The 19,434-nt window shown below is 56.2% G+C and overlaps 2 protein-coding genes and 1 pseudogene across 3 annotated transcripts; 1 reads left to right on the top strand and 2 right to left on the bottom strand.

The window, feature by feature from the left end:
* Positions 1–598: 598 nt before the first annotated feature.
* LGI4 (leucine rich repeat LGI family member 4) lies at positions 599–18,819 on the bottom strand. Of its 2 annotated transcripts, XM_003937341.4 has the most exons (10): positions 18,609–18,819; positions 10,845–12,163; positions 10,370–10,441; positions 10,026–10,097; positions 8,050–8,121; positions 7,868–7,939; positions 7,475–7,644; positions 3,328–3,492; positions 2,739–3,244; positions 599–1,593 (listed from the first exon to the last, which is right to left on the bottom strand). In XM_003937341.4, the coding sequence occupies exons 2-10, from the start codon at positions 11,015–11,017 to the stop codon at positions 1,279–1,281; spliced, it is 1,617 nt and encodes a 538-aa protein (XP_003937390.2). In that variant the 5' UTR covers positions 11,018–12,163; positions 18,609–18,819; the 3' UTR covers positions 599–1,278. The 2 variants fall into 2 exon arrangements, with proteins under 2 accessions (XP_003937390.2, XP_010346201.2); XM_010347899.3 differs by lacking the exon at positions 8,050–8,121.
* LOC120362691 (uncharacterized) lies at positions 15,222–16,455 on the bottom strand (annotated as a pseudogene).
* On the top strand, positions 16,455–19,396 carry FXYD1 (FXYD domain containing ion transport regulator 1). The gene is made up of 7 exons (XM_074386555.1): positions 16,455–16,519; positions 16,999–17,031; positions 17,526–17,600; positions 17,877–17,913; positions 18,818–18,867; positions 19,066–19,117; positions 19,263–19,396. Exons 1-6 carry the CDS (start codon positions 16,459–16,461, stop codon positions 19,086–19,088), a joined length of 279 nt encoding a protein of 92 aa, XP_074242656.1. The 5' UTR covers positions 16,455–16,458; the 3' UTR covers positions 19,089–19,117; positions 19,263–19,396.
* The last annotated feature ends 38 nt before the right edge of the window (positions 19,397–19,434 follow it).

Raw genomic sequence — 19,434 nt, 5'->3', positions numbered from 1 at the left:
GGGATTTACTAGTGGCCAAAAGGAATGAAAGAGAGCTCTAACCAGATGGAACACTGGAACATTCCAGAGGACCCTGGACCATCCCAGGAAAACTGGGACATAGGATGGCAGTGTCCAGACAGTTTATAAAAGTAAGACCCTGTGACCCTCTCACTCCCCACTGAGACCTCACTTGATTACAAGATCTTTCCAAATACCCAAATGTCCCTGCAAGCCTGTTAAATAATTCCCTATGCTACCCTTAATTATACACAATGGCCGCAGAGCGTGAGAACTTCCAACAAGCCTCAAACTCCCTTGAGACTCCCCAGTACCTAAAAAGGCATCCAAAATCTTCCCATGAACCACCTCACAAAATGCCTAAAACTCAAAACACCCAAAAATATCTCCTCCAATGTCCTGAGACATGAACCCAAAAAGAGACCCACAATAAACTCGTGACTTGTCCCCTCATCATCATGCCTTTTTATCCCTCAAACATCCCGAGTCCCTCCATAACCACGAGTCCACCATCTGGGCCCCTCCGAGCACTGCTCCGGGGACACCGCTTCCGTTTTCACAAGACACCCTCTCCCAGGGATCCACAACAGTGGGCGGGGCGGGTGCACAGCGCATTTATTGAGCTCGGACTCTTCTTGTCCTTGCCCCAGTCGCCCATCCAGGAGGGCACCGGGCTCCCGGCGACACCTCTCGCTGTCACGCCTTGTGCCCCGCGCACGCGCAGGAGGCGCAAGAGGCACAGCGCCCAGGGCGGCCGTACGCATGCGCACAAGCAGCAGCGGGGAACCCGCCCAGCACTGAGCTGTCTTCGAGGTTGGCGCTTCTCCAGGAAAGCAGATCGGCTGTGTGGAGTTTAGAATGGGAAGGGAATGCCATCAACCCCTCAGTGCTTTCAGGGGTTCCAGGAAGGGTGGGAGCAGGTTGAGAGGGGAGCTTCCAGACCTCACGGAGCTCTGCACGTGACCCCCACCTCGACTCCATGCAGCGCACCAGCCTGCACCCCCAGGTTGCCTTTGATGGGGAATCTGCCCCAGCCGGGATGTCCAGATGTTGCTTTAGACATGTGAGCAGCTCAGGAGGTCCAGTAGGCTAGGACCCTCTATGTCCCCTGACAGGTGCAGATCCTTTAAGAAGTGGGCTTAAGGTCTTAGACGTGTGGCTGATGAATGTGGCCCGTGGTCAGCAGCTGACAGGCAAGCCGCCACCCCAGGTGGGGCCGGGAACCAGCCAAGGGGCCGTCTAGGGGCCCCAGCCATGCCCAGAGTCCCGTTGGGGGTCTCAAGCACTGAGGTCGATCTCGTGATGCTGGTAGATCTGGGTGGGGCCCTTAAAGCAAGCAGCAAAGAGGAAGCGTCTGCCGGCGATGGTGACGTGGGTAAAGGCACGGGGGGCCACCAGGGCCGGGGGCCCCAGCTCCTGCAGTGGCTCCAGGAGCCCCTTGTCAGGCTCAAGGCGGAGGACCTGGCTGAAGGCGAAGTCACTGCCCAGGATGGCCAGCTGGTCCCTGGCGATGAGCAGGGGCTGGAAGACATGGGCACCTCTCGAGGGAAGTTGCTGCAGCAGACGAAACATGGAGCCGTCCCAGCGCATGACCTGTGGGGGTGTGGCCGGTGAGAGCCTGGGGTCCCCGGGGGGCTCTGGGGGCCCTGGAATAGCTTGGAAGCAGAAGCCTGTAGGCCCCCAAACTCCCACAGCTTTCTTATCTTCATAAAGGTCACAACCCAGCCGTTCAGCCACACACGCGGAGTTGTTCTGAGCCCTTCTCTTGCCCTCACACCCCGCACAGAAGCACTCAGCCATGGACTCTCAGTTTCACCTACTATAGTTGGACATTTCTCCCACCACCTCTGGCAGCACTCCATCCCCTCCCAACTGGACCATCCTGGCGGCCTCTTTCCTGGTCTCTAGGCTCCTCTCCCTGCTCCCTGAGTGTTCACCACCCTGTGAACACCTGAGTCAGATCAGGGCCCTTCCAGGCTCAGAACCATCCCCTGCCTGTGCCTCACTCCAGAAAGAGAGTGGGTAGGGCTTAACCCCAGTGTGAACCTGGGGGGGGCTCAGTGTCAGGGTGGGGATGGGTGTGGCTGTGAAGTCTGGAATGCATCTGAGTCACAGAGCCAGCATCTGGGGGTAGAATCAGGACGTTGGGGCCAGCATCACTGTCGGGGACTGGGGAGTGGTTTAGAGTCAGCCAGCTTTGAGGGGGTCACAGTCTTGGCATCAGTGTGGGGTGGGGTCCTGGCTCAAAGGTCGGCATGTGAGGCTAGGTCAGAGTTTAGAGGCTTAGTGTGCAAGACTGGGTAAGGGCTGAAAAGCCAGCCCTCGAGGCGGGGCTCGGTAGCTCACGCCTGTAATCTCAGCACGTTGGGAGGCGGAGGTGGGTGGATCACAAGGTCAAGAGATCGAGACCATCTTGGCCAACATGGTGAAACCTTGTCTCTACTAAAAATACAAAAATTTAGCTGGGCATCGTGGTATGCGCCCGTAATTCCCAGCTACTTGGGAAGCTGAGGCAGGAGAATGGCTTGAACCCAGGATGCAAAGATGAGCCGAGATCGTGCCACTGCACTCTAGCCTGGCAACAGAGCCAGACTCCCGTCTCAAAAAGAAAGAAAGAACAAAAGGAAGAAAGAAAGAGAAAGAAAGAAAGAAAGAAAGAAAAGAAGCCAACTCTCAATGGGAGTCAGCTGCAGCGTCAGGCCTGGCTGTGCCCCCACCTCCCCCAGGCCCAGCCTCACCATGGAGTCCCCAATGTAGCGTGTGAGGCACAGGAACACGTCCCCACCAGCCTGGAAGTGGCGTGTGGCATAGACATCCTCCGCCTCAGGGATGTCCGTGCGTCTCTCGAAGCGGCCACCGGTCCAGTGGAAGAGCACGGGCCGCTGGGAGGCTGAGGCCAGCAGCAGATGGGGCCGGCCGTCCAGCTCCAGGGCCTCGGCGTCCGTGTCCCGGTGCCAGGCGTGCAGGCTCTGGTGCGGGTAAAAGCCGGGCCCGTCGCGGCACAGCAGCGTGGTGCTGCCCGCCTTGGAGGCGTCGGCCACCACGAAGCAGGGCTGCCCTTCCAGCCACAGGAGCTCGGCGTCATTGGGCCGCAGCAGCCGCCTCGGGGCCAGGGTCTGCGTCGCGGCCAGGCGCAGGCCGGGGCTGGGCCGGGCCCACAGCTGGGAGCCCCCCCACAGGCGGGCAGCCAGCACCAGGAGGCTGGGGCCCAGCACCAGCGGCTTGCAGGACACCACGGAGGGCGCTGTGGGGAGGTGGGAGGCGGAGAGGCAGGTCAGGCCGGCCAGGCAGGCTGCTGGGCAGGCGGAAGGACGGGGAGGGGCTCACCGGGCAGCTCTTCCTCTGGCCGGAAGCGCTGCAGGCTGTAGTCCCAGGACAGGATCAGGCAGCGGCCGGCGAAGGGCTGTGCCAGCACGATGTGAGGCTCCCCCTGGTAGGAGAAGAGCTCTACGCTCAGCGCCGACTCCCCGACCGTCTGGAACCAGGACAGCTCTGGGGGTGGAGGAAAGAGTCAGGCAGGCCCCGGGAGGGCCCCCAGGGTCCTCATGGCTCAGCCTCAGTTTGCACATCTCTGAAATGGGGCCATTCATGATACTCCCCTCATAGGGTCGTAGAACTGGAATCTTGATCTGAAGATGTTTGTTTGGTTTGGGGGGGTGTTTCTTTTTGTTTTGAGACAGGGTCTCACTATGTCCCCCCAGGCTGGAGTGCAGTGGCACAATCATAGCTCACTGCAGCCTCCCCCTTCCAGGCTCAAGGAATCCTCCCACCTCAGCCTCCTGAGCTGCTGAGACTACAGCCATGTACTACCATGCCTGCCTAATTTTTTATTTTTTGTAGAGATGGGGTCTTGCTATGTTGCCCAGGCTGGCCTAGAATTCCTAGGCTCAAGAGATCCTCCTGCCTGACCTCCCAAAGTGCTGGGATTACAGGCATGAGCCACCACACCTGACTATAGACATATTAACTCACAACGGCATGATAAGCTTTATTTTCTAAGCTCTGTGGCATCACCAAATAATCCCTTAGAAACAGCATCTCAGTTAATTCATTTAACTTCACAACATCCCTCTGAGGTACAGTCTGTTATGATCTCCCCTTTACAGATGAGAAAGCGAAGGCTAAATGGCACAGGCAGCCAGTTATCCAACAAAATCTGTCCTTCTCACCTTCCAGGAGACAGGACTGAGTGGTCACCAGGCCACCCAGCTAGAGGCTGCTTTCTCCTGGACCTCCATTCACCGCCCTCCCTGGAAGTTAGATGTGGCTGTTTTGAGACTGAGCGACCAGTGGAACAAAGGCAGGTGTGATGAGTGCAGTGAGCCACTACGCCTGGAAACGGCTTGTCCCGACTTGGTCTCCTTTCCCACACTGGCTTCAAACATGAAGGCAAGGACGATGCCCAGGGGCTGCCCTGCACACCTGGACAGCTTGCTCCAGACCCCTCCATCCTTAATCCATGGTATTTTGAGAGTGTGTGATTTCGAGCTGGCTTCTGTGGTTACTGGGGCACCAAGGCTACTCTGCTTGTTAGTGGGGGAGCTGGGCAGTCAACTCCAGGCTGTAATATTTCACTCTGCGTGCCAGGCCCTGTTTCCAGGTGCCAGTGTCGAAGCAATGAGCCAAACTACCTATAATGCCTATAATGCCCACCTAAAGGGCGAATCTTTTTAAAATGGCTGTCAAATCACCTGCTCAAAACTCTCAGCCAAGAGTGGTGGCTCACGCCTTTAATCCCAACACTTTGGGAAGCCAAAGCAGGTGGATCAATAGAGCCCAGGAGTCCGAGAGCAGCCTGGACAACATGGTGAAACCCCCATCTCTACAAAAAATAAGCAGGGCACGATGGTGGCACACCTACGGTCCCCGCCACCAGGGAGGCTGAGTCAGGAGGATCACCTGAGCCTGGGGAGGTCAAGGTCTCAGTAAGTGGTGATTGTGCCACCGTACTTCAGCCTGGGTGACAGAGTGAGACCCGGTTCAAATAAACAAATGAAAAAAAAAAAAACCAACTCTCCATTCCTCCCATGGCCCAGAATAAAGTCTGCTCTCCTCTCTGTGGTTTCCAAAATCCATAGCTGTTCCTCACTCACCACCCCTAAGCCACACCTGCCTTCTTTTGATCTTCAAACAGGGCAAGCTCTATGCTGCCTCAGGGCCACCTGCCAGGCTGTTCCTTCTCTCTGAAGAGCCCTTCCCTTTGTTCCTCACTTAGCCACATTGAGACCTAATGTCCCCACTTCAGAGAAGCCTTCTCTGACTCTCAGGAACCTCCCTTGTCTTATCATTCCCTGTAGTTATCACAATGTATAGCACACATTTACCTGTGCAATTTTTTTTTTTTTTTTGGAGACATAGTTTCACTCTTGCTGCCCAGGCTGGAGTGTAGTGGCACGATCTCGGCTCACTGCAACCTCTGCCTCTCAGATTCAATCAATTCTCCTGCCCCAGCCTCCTGAGTATCTGGGATTACAGGCGCCCGCCATTGTGCCCGGCTACTTTTTGTATTCTTAGTAGAGACAGGGTTTCACCATCTTGGCCAGGCTGGTCTTGAACTCCTGACCTCAGGTGATCTGCCCACCTCAGCCTCCCAAAGTGCTGGGATTACAGGCATGAGCCACTGTGCTCAGCCTGTACTATGCTTTTTAAATGTCTGTCTCCCCAAATTCCCAGGACAGTAAGTCCCATAAGGCCAGGGCTCAGGCCCCAACCACAGTGACCCTAACCTCTCACAGGGCTGGGCATGCGTGAATGTTAGTGAACGTTTGTTGGATAACTTGAATGAAGAGGGACTCCCTAAGTTAGGTCTCCTTCTTCTGTGTGTCCCACAGACCAAAAACATGTCTTTCTTACACTTAGAATAATAATAATTATATGTCGATAATAATTATATATGTATATTGTTATAGATAATAACAATTGTTGTTATTGTATTCGTTGCATCTGTGGCCAGGTGCAGTGGCGAATGCTTGGTATCCCAGCACTTTTGGAGGCTGAGGTGGAAAGATCACTTGAAGCCAGAAGTTCAAGACCAGCCTGGGCAACATAGGAAGACCCTTTCTCTACAAAAAAGTTTTTTTTTTTTTTTTTTTTTTTTTTTTTTTGAGACGGAGTTTCACTCTTGTTACCCAGGCTGGAGTGCAATGGCGCGATCTCGGCTCTCCGCAACCTCTGCCTCCTGGGTTCAGGCAATTCTCCTGCCTCAGCCTCCTGAGTAGCTGGGACTACAGGCATGCACCACCATGCCCAGCTAATTTTTTGTATTTTTAGTAGAGACGGGGTTTCACCATGTTGACCAGGATGGTCTCGATCTCTTGACCTTGTGATCCACCCACCTCGGCCTCCCAAAGTGCTGGGATTACAGGCTTGAGCCACCGTGCCTGGCCTATGAAAAAGTTTTTTAAACAATATTAGCTGAGCACAGTAGCATGTGCCTGTAGTCCCCACTATTTGGCAGGTTGAGGCAGGAGGATCGCTTGAGCCCAGGAGTTTGAGGCTGCAGTGAGCTATGATGGCGCCACTGCATTCCAGCCTGGGTGACAGAGTGAGATCCCAACTCAGAAAAGAAAAGCATCTGTGTAAAGACCCTTCAGGCTTAAACTCCTTCCTGTCCCCCAGCTCTGTGTGGCCCTGGCCCTGACTCTGGGCTCCCTCAGCTCCCATGGCTTCCCCCATCCCTGCCCAGATCGTCCTGGGCTGTCCTGTCTGGGCCTGCCTTCCTTTGGTCATTTAACTCTTTGAGGGCGAGACCCAGAGCTGGCCTCATCATGCTTTCTGCACTGCCTAGTATCCCAAAAGGCACCAAAATCTATTTATAGAAAAGGCAAGTCAGCCAGGCGCGGTGGCTCACACCTGTAATCTCAGCCGAAGCAGGCGGATCACCTGAGGTAAGGAGTTTGATACCAGCTTGACCAACATGGTGAAACCCTGTCTCTACTAAAAATACAAAATTAGCCAGGCGTGGTGGTGTGTGCCTATAATCCCAGCTACTTGGGAGGCTGAGGCAGGAGAATCGCTTGAACCCAGGAGGCGGAGGTTGTGGTGAGCCCAGATCACGCCACTGCACTCCAGCCTGGGCAACACTCTCTCAAAAAGAAAAGAAAGAAAGAAAGAAAAAGAAAGGTGAGTTAATGTAAGTGAGGTGACTTCGCACCTGCAGTTCTTACAATAAAGCTTGGCACGTAACGAAGAATTCTTAAAGTGGTTGCTTTTATGTTAACAAGGGTGAACGTATAACGGCCTTCTGTCCTAGGCCCGGCGCCAAATGCCGAACAGGCAAGGACGTATCCTTGAATTCCCACGGCACTCCTGTGTCAGGGTTTATTACCCCCACTTTACAGATGAGAAAACTGGGGCTCAGGAAGGTGCTTCTGCTTGCTCAGGGTCTCCCCGCGGCAGGAATCGGCAGGGCGGGGAGTGAGGCAGCCATTCCCCCTGGTCTCCCGCCTCCCGCCCCATGGGGAAAGCCCCCCACCTATGGCTCTGCACTTGAAGGTCTTGGGGTCGAGGTGGCGGATCTGCATGTGGCTCAGGGCGGCGGGGCCTGCACAGGCGCCAGTCCCCACACTGGCGTTCATGGTGGGCATCCACTGCAGGAGCCAGAGGATGCGGCAGTCACACTGGAACGGGTTCCCGCGGAGGTCCCTGGGGCAAGAGGTCGCTGAGGGGCTGCAACCCAGCCCTGGGGGCCGTGCTCCGGCCCCCTCCCCAGGCAAGTGTCCCAGAGATGGTGCCCCATCGTGGTAAGAAAAGTATGTAAGAACCGTCGCAGCCAAACACATGCATGCCAACCAGTAGTGGGCATGGATTCCCCTCCCTGACACAAACATTCCCCAACCCCCACACTCCCAGCCCCCATGAGCCTCACACGTGAGTAAGGGTCTCCAAGCCTCGGAACAGGAATCTGGGGAGGGCCTCCAGATGGTTATTAGCCAGGCTTCTGGTAGAGGAAGAGAAGGCACCGTCAGCTGCCACCAGCATACTCTGTGTCCCCCGGGTGGTGGAGCGTGGGTGCCTGTCATGGAGGGCTGGGGCGGTGGAGGCACGCACAGGTGTGTGAGTGAGCGAAGTCCTCTGAGGGCGTTCTTAGAGATGGAGCCAATCTCATTGTCCTCGATGAAGCTGTGGAGGGAAGCTGGGGTGATGGGGAGGCCCACTGAGCTTCAGGGAATGCACCCCATGAAAGACAAAGGCCCACTGGAAGGTGCTGAATTCTCTTCCAATATCATGAACAATCCCAGGGTAAGCATCTTAGAAACCTCTCCTTGCCAAGGTCCCAGCTGTCAATTCTAGGAGCCATGAAGCTGGCCCTATAGTCATTGCCAGTTTCACTGTGCACACTGCTCTGCCACCACCACCACCAACACCATCACCAGTGCCAACGCCCACATCACCACGTTACCTCCAGCATCATCCGTAATGATCATCACCAGTGCTGGCATCCCCACACCCATGTCTCTACCACCATCTTCAACCTGGGACCAATAACTGCCATTATCCCCAACACCATACCTTGTCACTGTCATCACCAACACTAGCATCATCGTCACCAATATGACCATCACCACCCACTCCCATCAACACCAACACCAATATCATCACTACCAAGCTCTAGCCCAACACCGATATCATCACTACCAAACTCTACCCCACCAACACTGATCATCTTCACCAACAACACAACCTTCATGCCCAATACCAGAAAGACTCACACCCTCATCTTCACTGCTGCGCTCTCACACATCTGCATGAGCACCACCAGCACTGCCAACACCAGCAACCCCTCCACTGTGCTCAAGATGCACATGTTCACCCACCGCCAGTACCACTGCTGCTGGTTTCCATAAATACCAACACCTTCACCATCATCACCAACTCAGTGCCAACAACACTGCCCACAGCATCCTACCCACAGCCATCACCAACACTAACACCAATACTGTACTCACCAACCCCCACAACACTCAGAATTGTCAGGGACACAAGCCCCAAGAACTTCATCATCCATTTCTTCTTTTTCTTTTTTTAATGAATGAGAGGTTCCTATGTTGCTCAGGCTGGCCTCGAACACATAGCCTCGCCTCCTCAAGCGCCAAGACAACTCGAGAGCCACCACGGCTCCCACATCCACTTCATCCATAGCATCATCACCACTGGGGCTGCCATTCTTACCAACATCATCCCCACTCCATCAACATCAATAATGCCACCAACCCCACATCAGCAGCAGCAACGGGATCATCACCACTGCCATTATCATCAATGCCATGACCAACACCAGTGCCAGCATTGTCATGTCGTCACTGCCACTGCTACCACCATCACCACCACTACCCAACCCTCAGCACCACCCTCAACACCACCATAGTATCACCACCACCACCACCACCTAGTTCAGAGTTGTTTCCTGGTCATTTGAAATGTTTTGGAGTTTTGCTCTTGTTGCCCAGGCTGAAGTGCAATGACGCAATCTCGGCTCCCCACAACCTCCGCCCCCCAGGTTCAAGTGACTCTCCTGCCTCAGCTTCCCAAGTAGCTGGGATTACAGGCGCCTACCACCACGCCCTGCTAATTTTTTGTATTTTTAGTAGAGATGGGGTTTCCCCATGTTGGTCATGCTGGTCTCGAATTCCTGACTTCAGATGATCAACCCGCCTCGGCCTCCCAAAGTGCTGAGATTACATGTATGAGCCACCGCACCCGGCCCCTTGATATGTTTCTTGTCTCTGACTTCTTTACACCCTCCCTGGGCTCCCACAAGTCACGTAGAGCCAGAATCAGGATCTGGTTATCCGGGCCCTTTGTAGATCTTGAAGCAGAGAAGTTAGGTGATAATCAACACTGATAAGCCTCATTGACACCAGCCCTGAGAACTTCACCAATATCGCCCAAAGCATCGTCACCACTGGGTTTGCCATTTTTATCAACATCCTCCTACTAGGATGTCCAAAGACATTCTCTTCAGGACCACAGCTCCCATCTCCATCTCCCAGGCCCACCTGCCTCCATCCCCTGGCCTCACTCACAGGTACTGCAGGTGGGACAGGCCTGCAAACGCGTCGTCCTCAATCACGGAGAAGGAGTTGGAGGTGAGGAGGCTGGCAGGGGGGCAAGAAAGAAAATCTTCCAGAGCTGCTGCAGATATTTCAACCCTGGCCTCCACCCTCAGCCCACACAGGCATGGGCACACGCACGTGGCAGCAGGTGTGAGTATGTGCAGGGACACAAATGCTCTTGCACACACGTGTATGCACACCCCCACACACATGCATGAACGCCCACCTGACACCTGTGTAAGCCCACACTCCCACACATGCGCACGAATGCCCACTCCCTTGAGCTGGTCGTCGGCCCAGCCAGCCCCACTCACAGCAGGTGCAGAGATGGAATTCTCAGGAAGCTGCCGGCCTTCAGCTGGGTGACTCCAGTCCTGACGAGGGAGCTGGAGAGGTGGCCATGGTAGGTGAAGGGGATACCACAGCAATGCTCCAGTCCCAAACCAGAGCCTTCTGCCATTCGGGACACCCCAGTGTGCCACCCTGACCCTAGGTGTGTCTGCCCCACATGCCAGGGGAGGCAGGCATTTGCCTTCTTGGCTTGACAAGGACCCTGACAGCACTCAACCTTTCTCCCGGGCCCCAAATCCTGTCCCTGGCCTCTGGGGCTTCCCTCGGCTTCCTCCCAGATGCGAGCAGCCCTCTCTGCAAGGCATCCCGACAGCCTCTGCTGCCCATCTCCCGAGATATTGATGGGCCCCTGTTTCTCTGGGGACTCAGCACCACATCTCAACCTCTGGGGTCCCAGGACTTCCATCCCTACTTTCAGGCAGAGGGCCGGACACTCACAGTGACAGCAGGGTCGGAGAGAAGCTGACGGGCAGGTCCGGGGAGCCCTCACACAGGGCACTGTCTTTGGAGCAGGAGCAGCGCAGGGGACACTTTCCCTTTGGGGGTCTCCAGGCCACCACCGCCCCCGCCCCAGCCAGCAGCAGCAGCAGCAGAATGCCTGCCCCTCCCATGCCCCCACCCCCTTGCTGAGGCACCCGCTTCTCCCGGCCCACCCAGCTCAGCCCAGGCCACTATGTCTCCTCTGCCAGGCCGCCCTCCATCCGCCTGCTGGCACGCTGGGCCCTGGCTTCTCTCTCCTCTTCTCCGTCTTTCTTTCGGTTGGTCTCTCTCCCTGTTCGTATCTCCCTGGTGTCTAATTTTCTCTTTTTCCCTGGCTTTCTGTCGCTATGTTTCTGACTCTGCGTGTTAGTCTGTTTCTATTTCTGTCTTTGTCTCTCGTTCTTTTTCTGTGTTGCTGTCCGTCTTTCGGGCTTTAGGTAGCTGTCTGTTGGCCTCTGTGTGTATGTGTGCGTGTGTGTGTGTGTGTGTGTGTGTGTGTGTGTGTGTGTGTCCCGCTGCTGGGTGTCTTGATTTCTTGTCTCCTGCCCCCCCACCCCCCTTCCAGCTCCCTGCCTGTAGTTTTTTTGCCTCCTCCCACGTCCCTGCTCCTTGAAGGTTTGGGAATGGGGTTCGCTGGTCACCCGGTGCGCCCGGCAGAGTAGGGTGGGGAGGAGGAGGGGGTCAGAGGCCATGGGAAGGTCGGCCTTGGGGAAGGGACTGGACGGCTCCACAGGAGGGGGAGGGGCCATCAAGGGCTGGAGCCGCCCCGCCACTCCCGCCAGCCCCCTCCCCAAGATTCCCCACTCGACCCTATTGAGGGAGCAGGAGGAGGATGTCACCAGGGTGGGGACCGGATGGCTCTGCAGACCGGGGCTGGGTGGGAGGAGAGGCCACTGGGGGCTGGGGACATCCCGTCCTGGCCACTCTCTGCCAGCCCCCTCCTCTGGCTCCAGGAGGGTGCCTTGGGCGCTGTCAGTGGGGCCAGTTCAGGTCCAGCTGCTCCCTCTGGTGGTCACACTTGGCAGGACTTCTGCCTGGCCCCAAGCCCACAGCCTCCCTCCCCTACCCTGAAATTAACCCTCAAGTGCTCAACACCCACTGGGGGGCGGCACCAACCCAAGGACATGATAATGATGATGATGATGATGGTGAAGATGATGATCACGCCACTCCTTCTTCAGCGTCTACTCTGCTCCTGGCCTTGTCCTAAAAACTCACATATTAACTCGTTCCGATCTTGCCGCAGCCCTCTGAGGTTGGTGCTGTTACCATCACCTCTATAAAGCAGGAGGAAGTGGAGACAGAGGTCAAAGAACCTGAACTTGAGGCTACCCAGCTGGGGGCACAGCCAGGATTCAAACCCAGGCATCGGCTCCAGGGCCACTCCAGGTTATTTTGCATTCTTTCTTTGGAGATCAGAGTTCATGGATAGATGGATAATTGGTTGTTTTAATCTGGACTAAGCTTTTAGTCATTTGGATAGAATCTGTCCACTAAATAAGAAAAATAAGTAAATGACACTTGTTAGCCAACATGAAATAGTAGTAATGTTTATTCAGCTGGGACTAGGTGGCAATCTACTCAGTCTTCACAGCCACCCTGTGAGATGGGCAGTACTGGTGTGGAAACTGAGGTACAGGGAAGTTATGTGATTTGTTTCCTGGCTCTCATCAGCTGTAAACCTAATCCCTAGGCTGTACCACCTATCACCTGGGGACAAGACTCGCCCCGTGATTGAGGAATGCAGGCAGCCTTGCTCAAAACGGTGCCCACGCCCAAAGCCTTGTTGGAGGATAACGGGGCTTAACAGCACTAGCTCGGAGGTCACACAGATCTGGGTTCCAGGCCCAGTCCTGTGCAGCCTCAGTTTTCCCATCTGTCAAATGGGGGCAATTGTGGCACCCACTTCCCAGCTGTGGAGAGGACTCAGGTGATGGAGGCACCTCATCCTTTTGGGGTTCAGCCCCGGTGGGCATCCCACAGTGGTCAGCAGGCTTTGGGGTGGGCTCCGGATCCAGGTCCTAGAGGAGCAGACCCCAGCAGCTTGTGGTTTGAGCCACGCCTTTCAGCTCTTGGCTTCCTCCCCTGACTTTCGGGTATGATAAACAGGGTCCCTGAAAGTGAAGTTGGAGAGCTGAGTGCCAGGGACACAGAGGGGTCTGAACTCATTCTCATAGCGTGCCCAGCCCAGCAGCCTCCTCACTCCAGTTCACAAGGAGAAGGATGACAAGGACAATAATAATGGGCCGGGCATGGTGGCTCACGTCTATAATCCCAGCACTTTGGCAGGCTGAAGTGGGAGGATCGATTGAGGCTATGAGTTCAAGACCAGCCTGGGCAACATAGTGAAACCCCGACTGCATAAAAAAAAAAATTAGCCAGGCACGGTGTGGAACCCTTGTAGTCTCAGCTACTCGGGAAGCTGAGGTGGGAGAATCACTTGAGCCAGGGAGTTTGAGGCTACAGTGAGCTAAGAATTGTGCCATTGCACTTCAGCCTGGGTGACAGCAAGACCCTGTCTCAAGCAAACAAACAAAAAATGGAGTTAATGATAAGACAATGTCAAGTTCAGAGACCTCTGAACACTGCCCAGGATTACACATGTGACCTTGGTGATTTTTCCATTTTGGAGCATGAGAAAATGAGGCACAGGTCACAGGGCTGCTCATGTTCACATAACCAGGAGTGCAGTGCCCAGGCCTGATTCCAGGTCTCCGTCACCAGGACCTATAAACCTGGCCTGCCCATGGGGACGCCAGGTGTGCCGTCCCTGACAAGAGCTCAGGGGAAGGAAAGCGTGGGGTCAAATACATATCTGTGGTTTTGGAACGTGTGAACATACAAATGTGTCAGCCCGCGTGTCTGTCACCGTGGCCAGCCATGTGCCCGTTCACCCAAGCACAGGGTGTGAACAAGTGTGTGTGTTTCTGCTTTTGTGGGTATGTGTGAGAGCGGCAGGTTGTCCTGTGTTTCTGCTTGTGTGTCTGTGTCTATGGAGATCTGTCTGTGTGTACACAGCTTGTGGCCTGCTATCTTTGGGGCTGCGTAGGCATGCTGGCCGCATGTCTATACCTTTGGGGTTTTTTTTTGTTGTTGTCCCTTTGTTTTAGTTTTTGAGACAGAGTCTTGCTCTGTCGTCCAGGCTGGAGTGCAGTGGTGTGATCTCAGCTCACTGCAACCTCCGACACCTGGGCTCAAGTGGTTCTCCTGCCTCAGCCTCCAGAGCAGCCGTGATTACAGGCACATGCCACCATGCCCGGCTAATTTTTGTATTATATATTTTTTAGTAGAGATGAGTTTTTGCCAGGTTAGCCAGGCTGGTGTTAAACTCCTGGCCTCAAGTGATCTGCCTGCCTTGGCCTCCCAAAGTGCTGGGAGTACAGCTGTGAGCCACCGCACCCTGGCATGTTAGTATCTTTGACTGCATTTACGTGCAATGTGCGCATATTTGTGTGTCTCTGTGTGGCCATTTGTGGGTGGGTCTCCATAGCGAGATGCATATTTAAGGCCACTTTGTGAGTGTGGATGGTGGCATGGCTGTGTGTTTGACAGTGTCTCTGTATGGCCATCCATCTGCATGAGTGTGCCTGGGTCTGTGTAGACATAAACATGCTTGTTTCGGTATTTTGTAACTGGCAGAAGAGGTGCTGGCTGTGTCCGGGTCTTTGGTGTGTCATTCTGTGTGTGTCTGCCTCTGTGGATGTACATACATATGTGGTTTTGCCTGGTTTTGTACCTGTGTATCTGGGTCTTTGGCATTCCGTGTGTGTGTGTGTGTGTGTGTGTGTGTGTGTGTGTGTGGTGTGCATTGCTGGGGATCTCACCGCAGCAGATAGTATGCCCGCACACAGGAACACACACACACACACACACACACACACACACTCCCCTCCCTCCCACCCCCTAAAATAGCCCTGTTAAGGACCCCTTAGAGCACTGGGGTCAGAAGTCAGTGGGCTCCTGGGTAGTCAGGCTGGGTGACCTTAGGCCCTGGCTGGGCCCAGTTTCCAGGGGACAGCCGCCTTAGCCAAGAAGTTCTCAAAGGTGTGTGTGTGTGTGTGTGTGTGTGTGTGTGTGTGTGTATGTTCACAACTCTGTCCACAATCCTCCTGGCCTCTCCAGCCTGCTTGCTGGCTGCCGGTTACTCCTCCATCTGAGCTGAGAGAGTTAACCTAGCAGGCCAGGGCGGTCTGGGCTGGGGGCCGCCCCCTGGCCCCCCTCCAGCCCCAGCTCCAGTTACAGCTGCTGGTTGGGGAGGGCAAGGGTGGGGTGGGGCTGGGAGGGGAGCTTGCTGGGGGCGGCGCGTCCAGCTCTGGGCCAGGGGGTCCAAAGTGCTCAGCCCCCAGGGCACAGCAGGACTTTTGGGGGCCTCCTTTCAGCAGGGGACAGCCTGACTGGGGTGAGCGTCCCCCACTCCTCCCTTCCAGGCCTCACCCCTGGCCTGGCTGGGCTTCCTATTTTGGGAGCAGGAGTGGCCAGCCCCAGGCTTCCCAGGCAGGCCAACCCAAGAGGGAGGGAGTGTGTTTGGGGCATTGGGTTCTGCAGGGTGGGAGTGTGGGCAACTCCTCCCTGCCCTGCTGGTGTGCGTGTACCCTGGCAGGGTGTGGAATTTGGACACGCACGTGTGCAGGGCTGGTTGCGTCACTGTTTGGGGGCACCAGAGGCCCAGAGGAGGAGGACTGGAAGACTGACGGTGTTTACACCCCACGTCCTGCTCCAACCAGAAGTTTGGGGAGAGGTTGTTGTCTCATGTCCATTCCGGCCCCAGTGTGTGCGCGCGTGCGTGCGTGCGTGTGTGTGTGTGTGTGTGTGTGCAGCCCTGCCCCGGCATGTGTCTTCTATCTCTCAGGCCCACTTGCCTGTGCCTCTTGTCACTTGCCTGACATCCGATTGTGAAAGATGTCACCCAGAGGCGGGCAGAGAGGCCGTCTTTTCCTTTTCTCCTTGCTGCCCAGGGAGGAGACGGGAAGGGCAGCCTGTGGCGATGTGGCAGCCGGGCCTTACCCCGGCAGGGCTGTGCGTGACCCCCCGAGTGGGGGAAGTCTGGCTGTTGCCATGGTGGCTTGAGCGAGCCGAATTCCTCCAGAGTGAAGTGGGAGATATTTATACCCGGGGTTAGGCCGGGAGCGGGCGGGTGGAGAGGGCAGGGCGCTGGGATTCCGAGGGGTGCAGTGAGGCCGGGTGTGCAAGCAGGTGGGACCTGGGCGTGCCCTGCTGTCTCCTGCTCTGTGTCTGTGTGAGCCGGCTCCTCCTGTCCCCCTGCCAGGGTAGGTTTGGGAACCGGGGGCCTGCTGCGGGAGGTGGAGTCCCAAGGGAGGACCCTGGGAACTGTGTGTCTCACTCCTGTCCCTCTACGTTGTGTTGTTGTGTGACTCTCATTGTGGAGGTTGTTTTGTTGACACTGTGTCCCCATGAAGCTTGGGATACCCCTGTTCCTCGGAGCCACCAAGTGAGAGAACAAACACTTCTGATTCAGTCCCTGGACTGTCTCTAACTTAATCCCTTGGGTTCAGGCCCTATGTTGGGGGGCCAGGGCACACACTGCCTGACCGGTAGTGTCTCCCCCAGGATAATGGTGTCTCTTGGCCACATCTTGGTTTTCTGTGTGGGTCTCCTCACCATGGCCAAAGCAGGTAAGTGTAAGGGAGGCTGCCTGCCACCCACCTCGGCCCCAGGGGTGGCGGCGGGGACCAAACCCCCAGAAAGAACCAAGTTGGAGACCCCAACCTAGACTGAGTTAGCTGGGTACTAAGAAGTTTGGGGGTCTCCACATGGGTTTCAGTCACAGGCTGTGATTTGGGGGAGGGGAGAGGAAGCCCCAGATCAGGTAAAGGCTGGGTGGGATGGGGCTGAATCCCTGGTGGGATAACTGGGTCACGGACAGCCTGCCATGAGTCAGGGAGCTGGGGCAGCTAGGTGCCCCCTGCCCCATCCGGAACAGTGCAGAGAGGGCAGCTGGGACTGCCAGGGCAGCCCAGAGAGGGTGGGCAGCCTGCCTAGACACCCTCATACTCTCAGCCCAGCAAGGCAGAGCACCCAAATGGTCTCCTTATGCCCTTCCCTGTCCGGGACCCCAGGAAGCATTCAACCCCTGATTTCTCTCTCTTTCCAGAAAGTCCAAAGGAACACGACCCGTTCACCTACGGTGAGAGGGGTCTATCTTCGAGAGTCTCGCGGTAGAGCCTGGCTTTGCTGGTCCTTCAGTTCCTGTCTCCCTCCCCCAGAGTCCCAGCGTTGAGATCTCTGTCCTCCTCCTTCCCTCTGTCTTGTATTTCGTCTCTGATTCTGTCTACATCTTCCCCTGTCTGTGTCTCTCTGTGTCGCTGCGTGAGCCGTTCTCTTCCTTTTGCCTGGGTCTCTATCAGCATTTCGTGGCTCGTCCTCTGCTTCTTCCCATCTTCTCTCCCGCTCTATTCCCCTCCTCCCTACCCCCCTCCTTTTCCTATACATCCTATACACCCCTCTCCTCTCCCTCGTCCCCCGCTTTCCTCCTCCCATGTCTGCTCCCCCTTAATTGATCTTATTTCTCCCCTCCTCCCTGCTGATCCTTTCTCCCTGTCCCCTCCTCGCCATTGTGCCTCTCTCCTATTCTCCCTCCTCTCCTCCCTGCCCTCACCTTCCCTGCTCTGCCGCCCACAGACTACCGGTCCCTGCGGATCGGAGGCCTCATCATCGCTGGGATCCTCTTCATCCTGGGTATCCTCATCGTGCTCAGTGAGTGCCCATCTCCCGGCCCCGCCCTCTACCCCGCCTGTCCCTGGCCCCGCCTCTCCCCGGGCCCGCCCTGGCCCCGCCTCTCCCCGCTCCGGCCCCTTCCCGGCCTTGCCCCGCCTACTCTGCCTCAGCTCCCTGGCCCAGGATCCCGGTCCCGCCTCTAGCCCCGCCCCATCCCCGAAGCCCCGCCCCTCGCGAAGCCTAGCTGGAGCAACAGCGCCGCGTGGCGCCCGCCGGAAGGGAGCCTCAGCCTCTCCTACCTCTCCACGCCCACAGGCAGAAGATGCCGGTGCAAGTTCAACCAGCAGCAGAGGTAAGACGCTCCTCCCCGCCATCCCTAGCCCGCTCGCGCTCTGGAGGGCCCCGCAGGTGAGGCGGCAAGTCCCTCTGAACCGCAGCCCGATCCCCATCAGCGACTATGTTTGAAGCACCTACTACGTGCCCTGGCCCAAGCCAGGCCATGGGCCCAAGCGAGGAAAAAACCTCCCGCCCTTCCTGGCCGAGCTCCCAGGCTAGTGGAGGCGGTGGCCATGGATTCCAACAGCCCACAGATAGAAAAATCACAAATCGTGATAACACGAAGTGCAGGAAAGAAGGAACGGCGGTGAAATGAGATCATCTCACACGCGGCTCAGTTTAGCTTGGAGTCCTGTTCCTAGCTCTTTGATTCATCTTCAAATAAAATGTTAAAGCATGGACAATGTTTGAATATGTTAGACAATTATAGATATTATCATAAGTAGTAGCCAATATTTATTGGGTGTTGTACCACGTGTCAGATACTGTTTCACTTCCCTCTGGGAGGGAGGTGAGGTTATTAATTCCATTTTACAGATGAGGAAACTGAGGCACAGGGAGGTTAAAGTCACTTTGCTCAAGATCACTCAAGTGGAAGATGGGTTCTGGGTTTCCAACCCAGGCCATCACGTGGCAGTCTGCCAAATCCTCTTGACCATCCCTCCCCTACCAACTTCGTATCCCCGCCTCCAAATCCGCGGAGGTACTCACTGTTAACCGGCTTGGAAGCCTCCTGCCAGGCACTTAAGCTGCTCCTAGGTGCTCCTCACTTCTGGCGGACCCCGGGCCTACTTCTCGTCCATATCTGGGCCTCCTTACACCAGTCTGAGAAAGGAGGCTTGTACTTGGGGGGGGTGGTTCCTAGAAGGGCAGCCTCTCCCTCTTTCCATCCCGAAATCTCTTTGCTTCTGTCTTCCCAGGACTGGGGAACCCGATGAAGAGGAGGGAACTTTCCGCAGCTCCATCCGCCGTGAGTTTGGGGAGACTGCGGGTTTTAGGGGGAGGGGGCTGGTTCCAAGGACCCCTTTTCCTGGCCCTCCCGGGTTGCATAGAGGGAGGGACTGGATCTGAAAGCGGAGGGCAGGGAGTTACCCCGCCGTGGGCCCCTCCTGCCCGAGAGCTGGGGATCCCCCTCCTAATTGCCCCCCGACCTCCGTGTTCCCCCCAGGTCTGTCCACTCGCAGGCGGTAGAAACACCTGACACAATGGAACCCGGCCAGGTGCTGCAGCTCTGACATGGCGGGAGGAGGGAAGGAGAGAGGAAGGAAGGGCGGGACAGGGAGGGGGCCAAGTGCCAGGGTGGGAGGGAGGCGAGGGGTGGGGCTGGACGTACCCCCTCGCCTCTCACCCTTTTCACCCCCACAGGACTCCCCTGACACCTGACGTCTCCCACGCTCCACTTGCGCGCTCACCGCCCCCTCCACCGCCCCTTCCCCAGCCCTGCCCCTGCAGACTCCCCCTGCCTCCCAGATTTCCAATAAAATGTGTATTCCTCTAGACAGCGTTTAGTCGGTCTCTGTCCCTCAGCGCGAAAGCC

This window comes from Saimiri boliviensis, chromosome 14 (genome assembly GCF_048565385.1).
Source record: "Saimiri boliviensis isolate mSaiBol1 chromosome 14, mSaiBol1.pri, whole genome shotgun sequence".
Taxonomy (NCBI): Eukaryota; Metazoa; Chordata; class Mammalia; order Primates; family Cebidae; genus Saimiri; species Saimiri boliviensis.
Note: the sequence above shows the minus strand (reverse complement) of the source record. Positions and strands in the feature narration are given on the sequence as shown.

Bases quoted from the DNA above. Each gene is read 5' to 3' on its own strand.
- LGI4 (XM_003937341.4), bottom strand. From the start codon at position 11,017: ATGGGAGGGGCAGGCATTCTGCTGCTGCTGCTGCTGGCTGGGGCGGGG. The intron at 7,940-8,049 runs GTGCGTGCCTCC...TTCCTCTACCAG, and splicing joins CTTCGCTCACTCACACACCT to AAGCCTGGCTAATAACCATC. The intron at 7,645-7,867 runs GTGAGGCTCATG...CTCTTGCCCCAG, and splicing joins TTGGAGACCCTTACTCACGT to GGACCTCCGCGGGAACCCGT.
- FXYD1 (XM_074386555.1), top strand. From the start codon at position 16,459: ATGGTGTCTCTTGGCCACATCTTGGTTTTCTGTGTGGGTCTCCTCACC. The intron at 17,601-17,876 runs GTGAGTGCCCAT...CCACGCCCACAG, and splicing joins GGGTATCCTCATCGTGCTCA to GCAGAAGATGCCGGTGCAAG. The intron at 17,914-18,817 runs GTAAGACGCTCC...CTGTCTTCCCAG, and splicing joins AAGTTCAACCAGCAGCAGAG to GACTGGGGAACCCGATGAAG.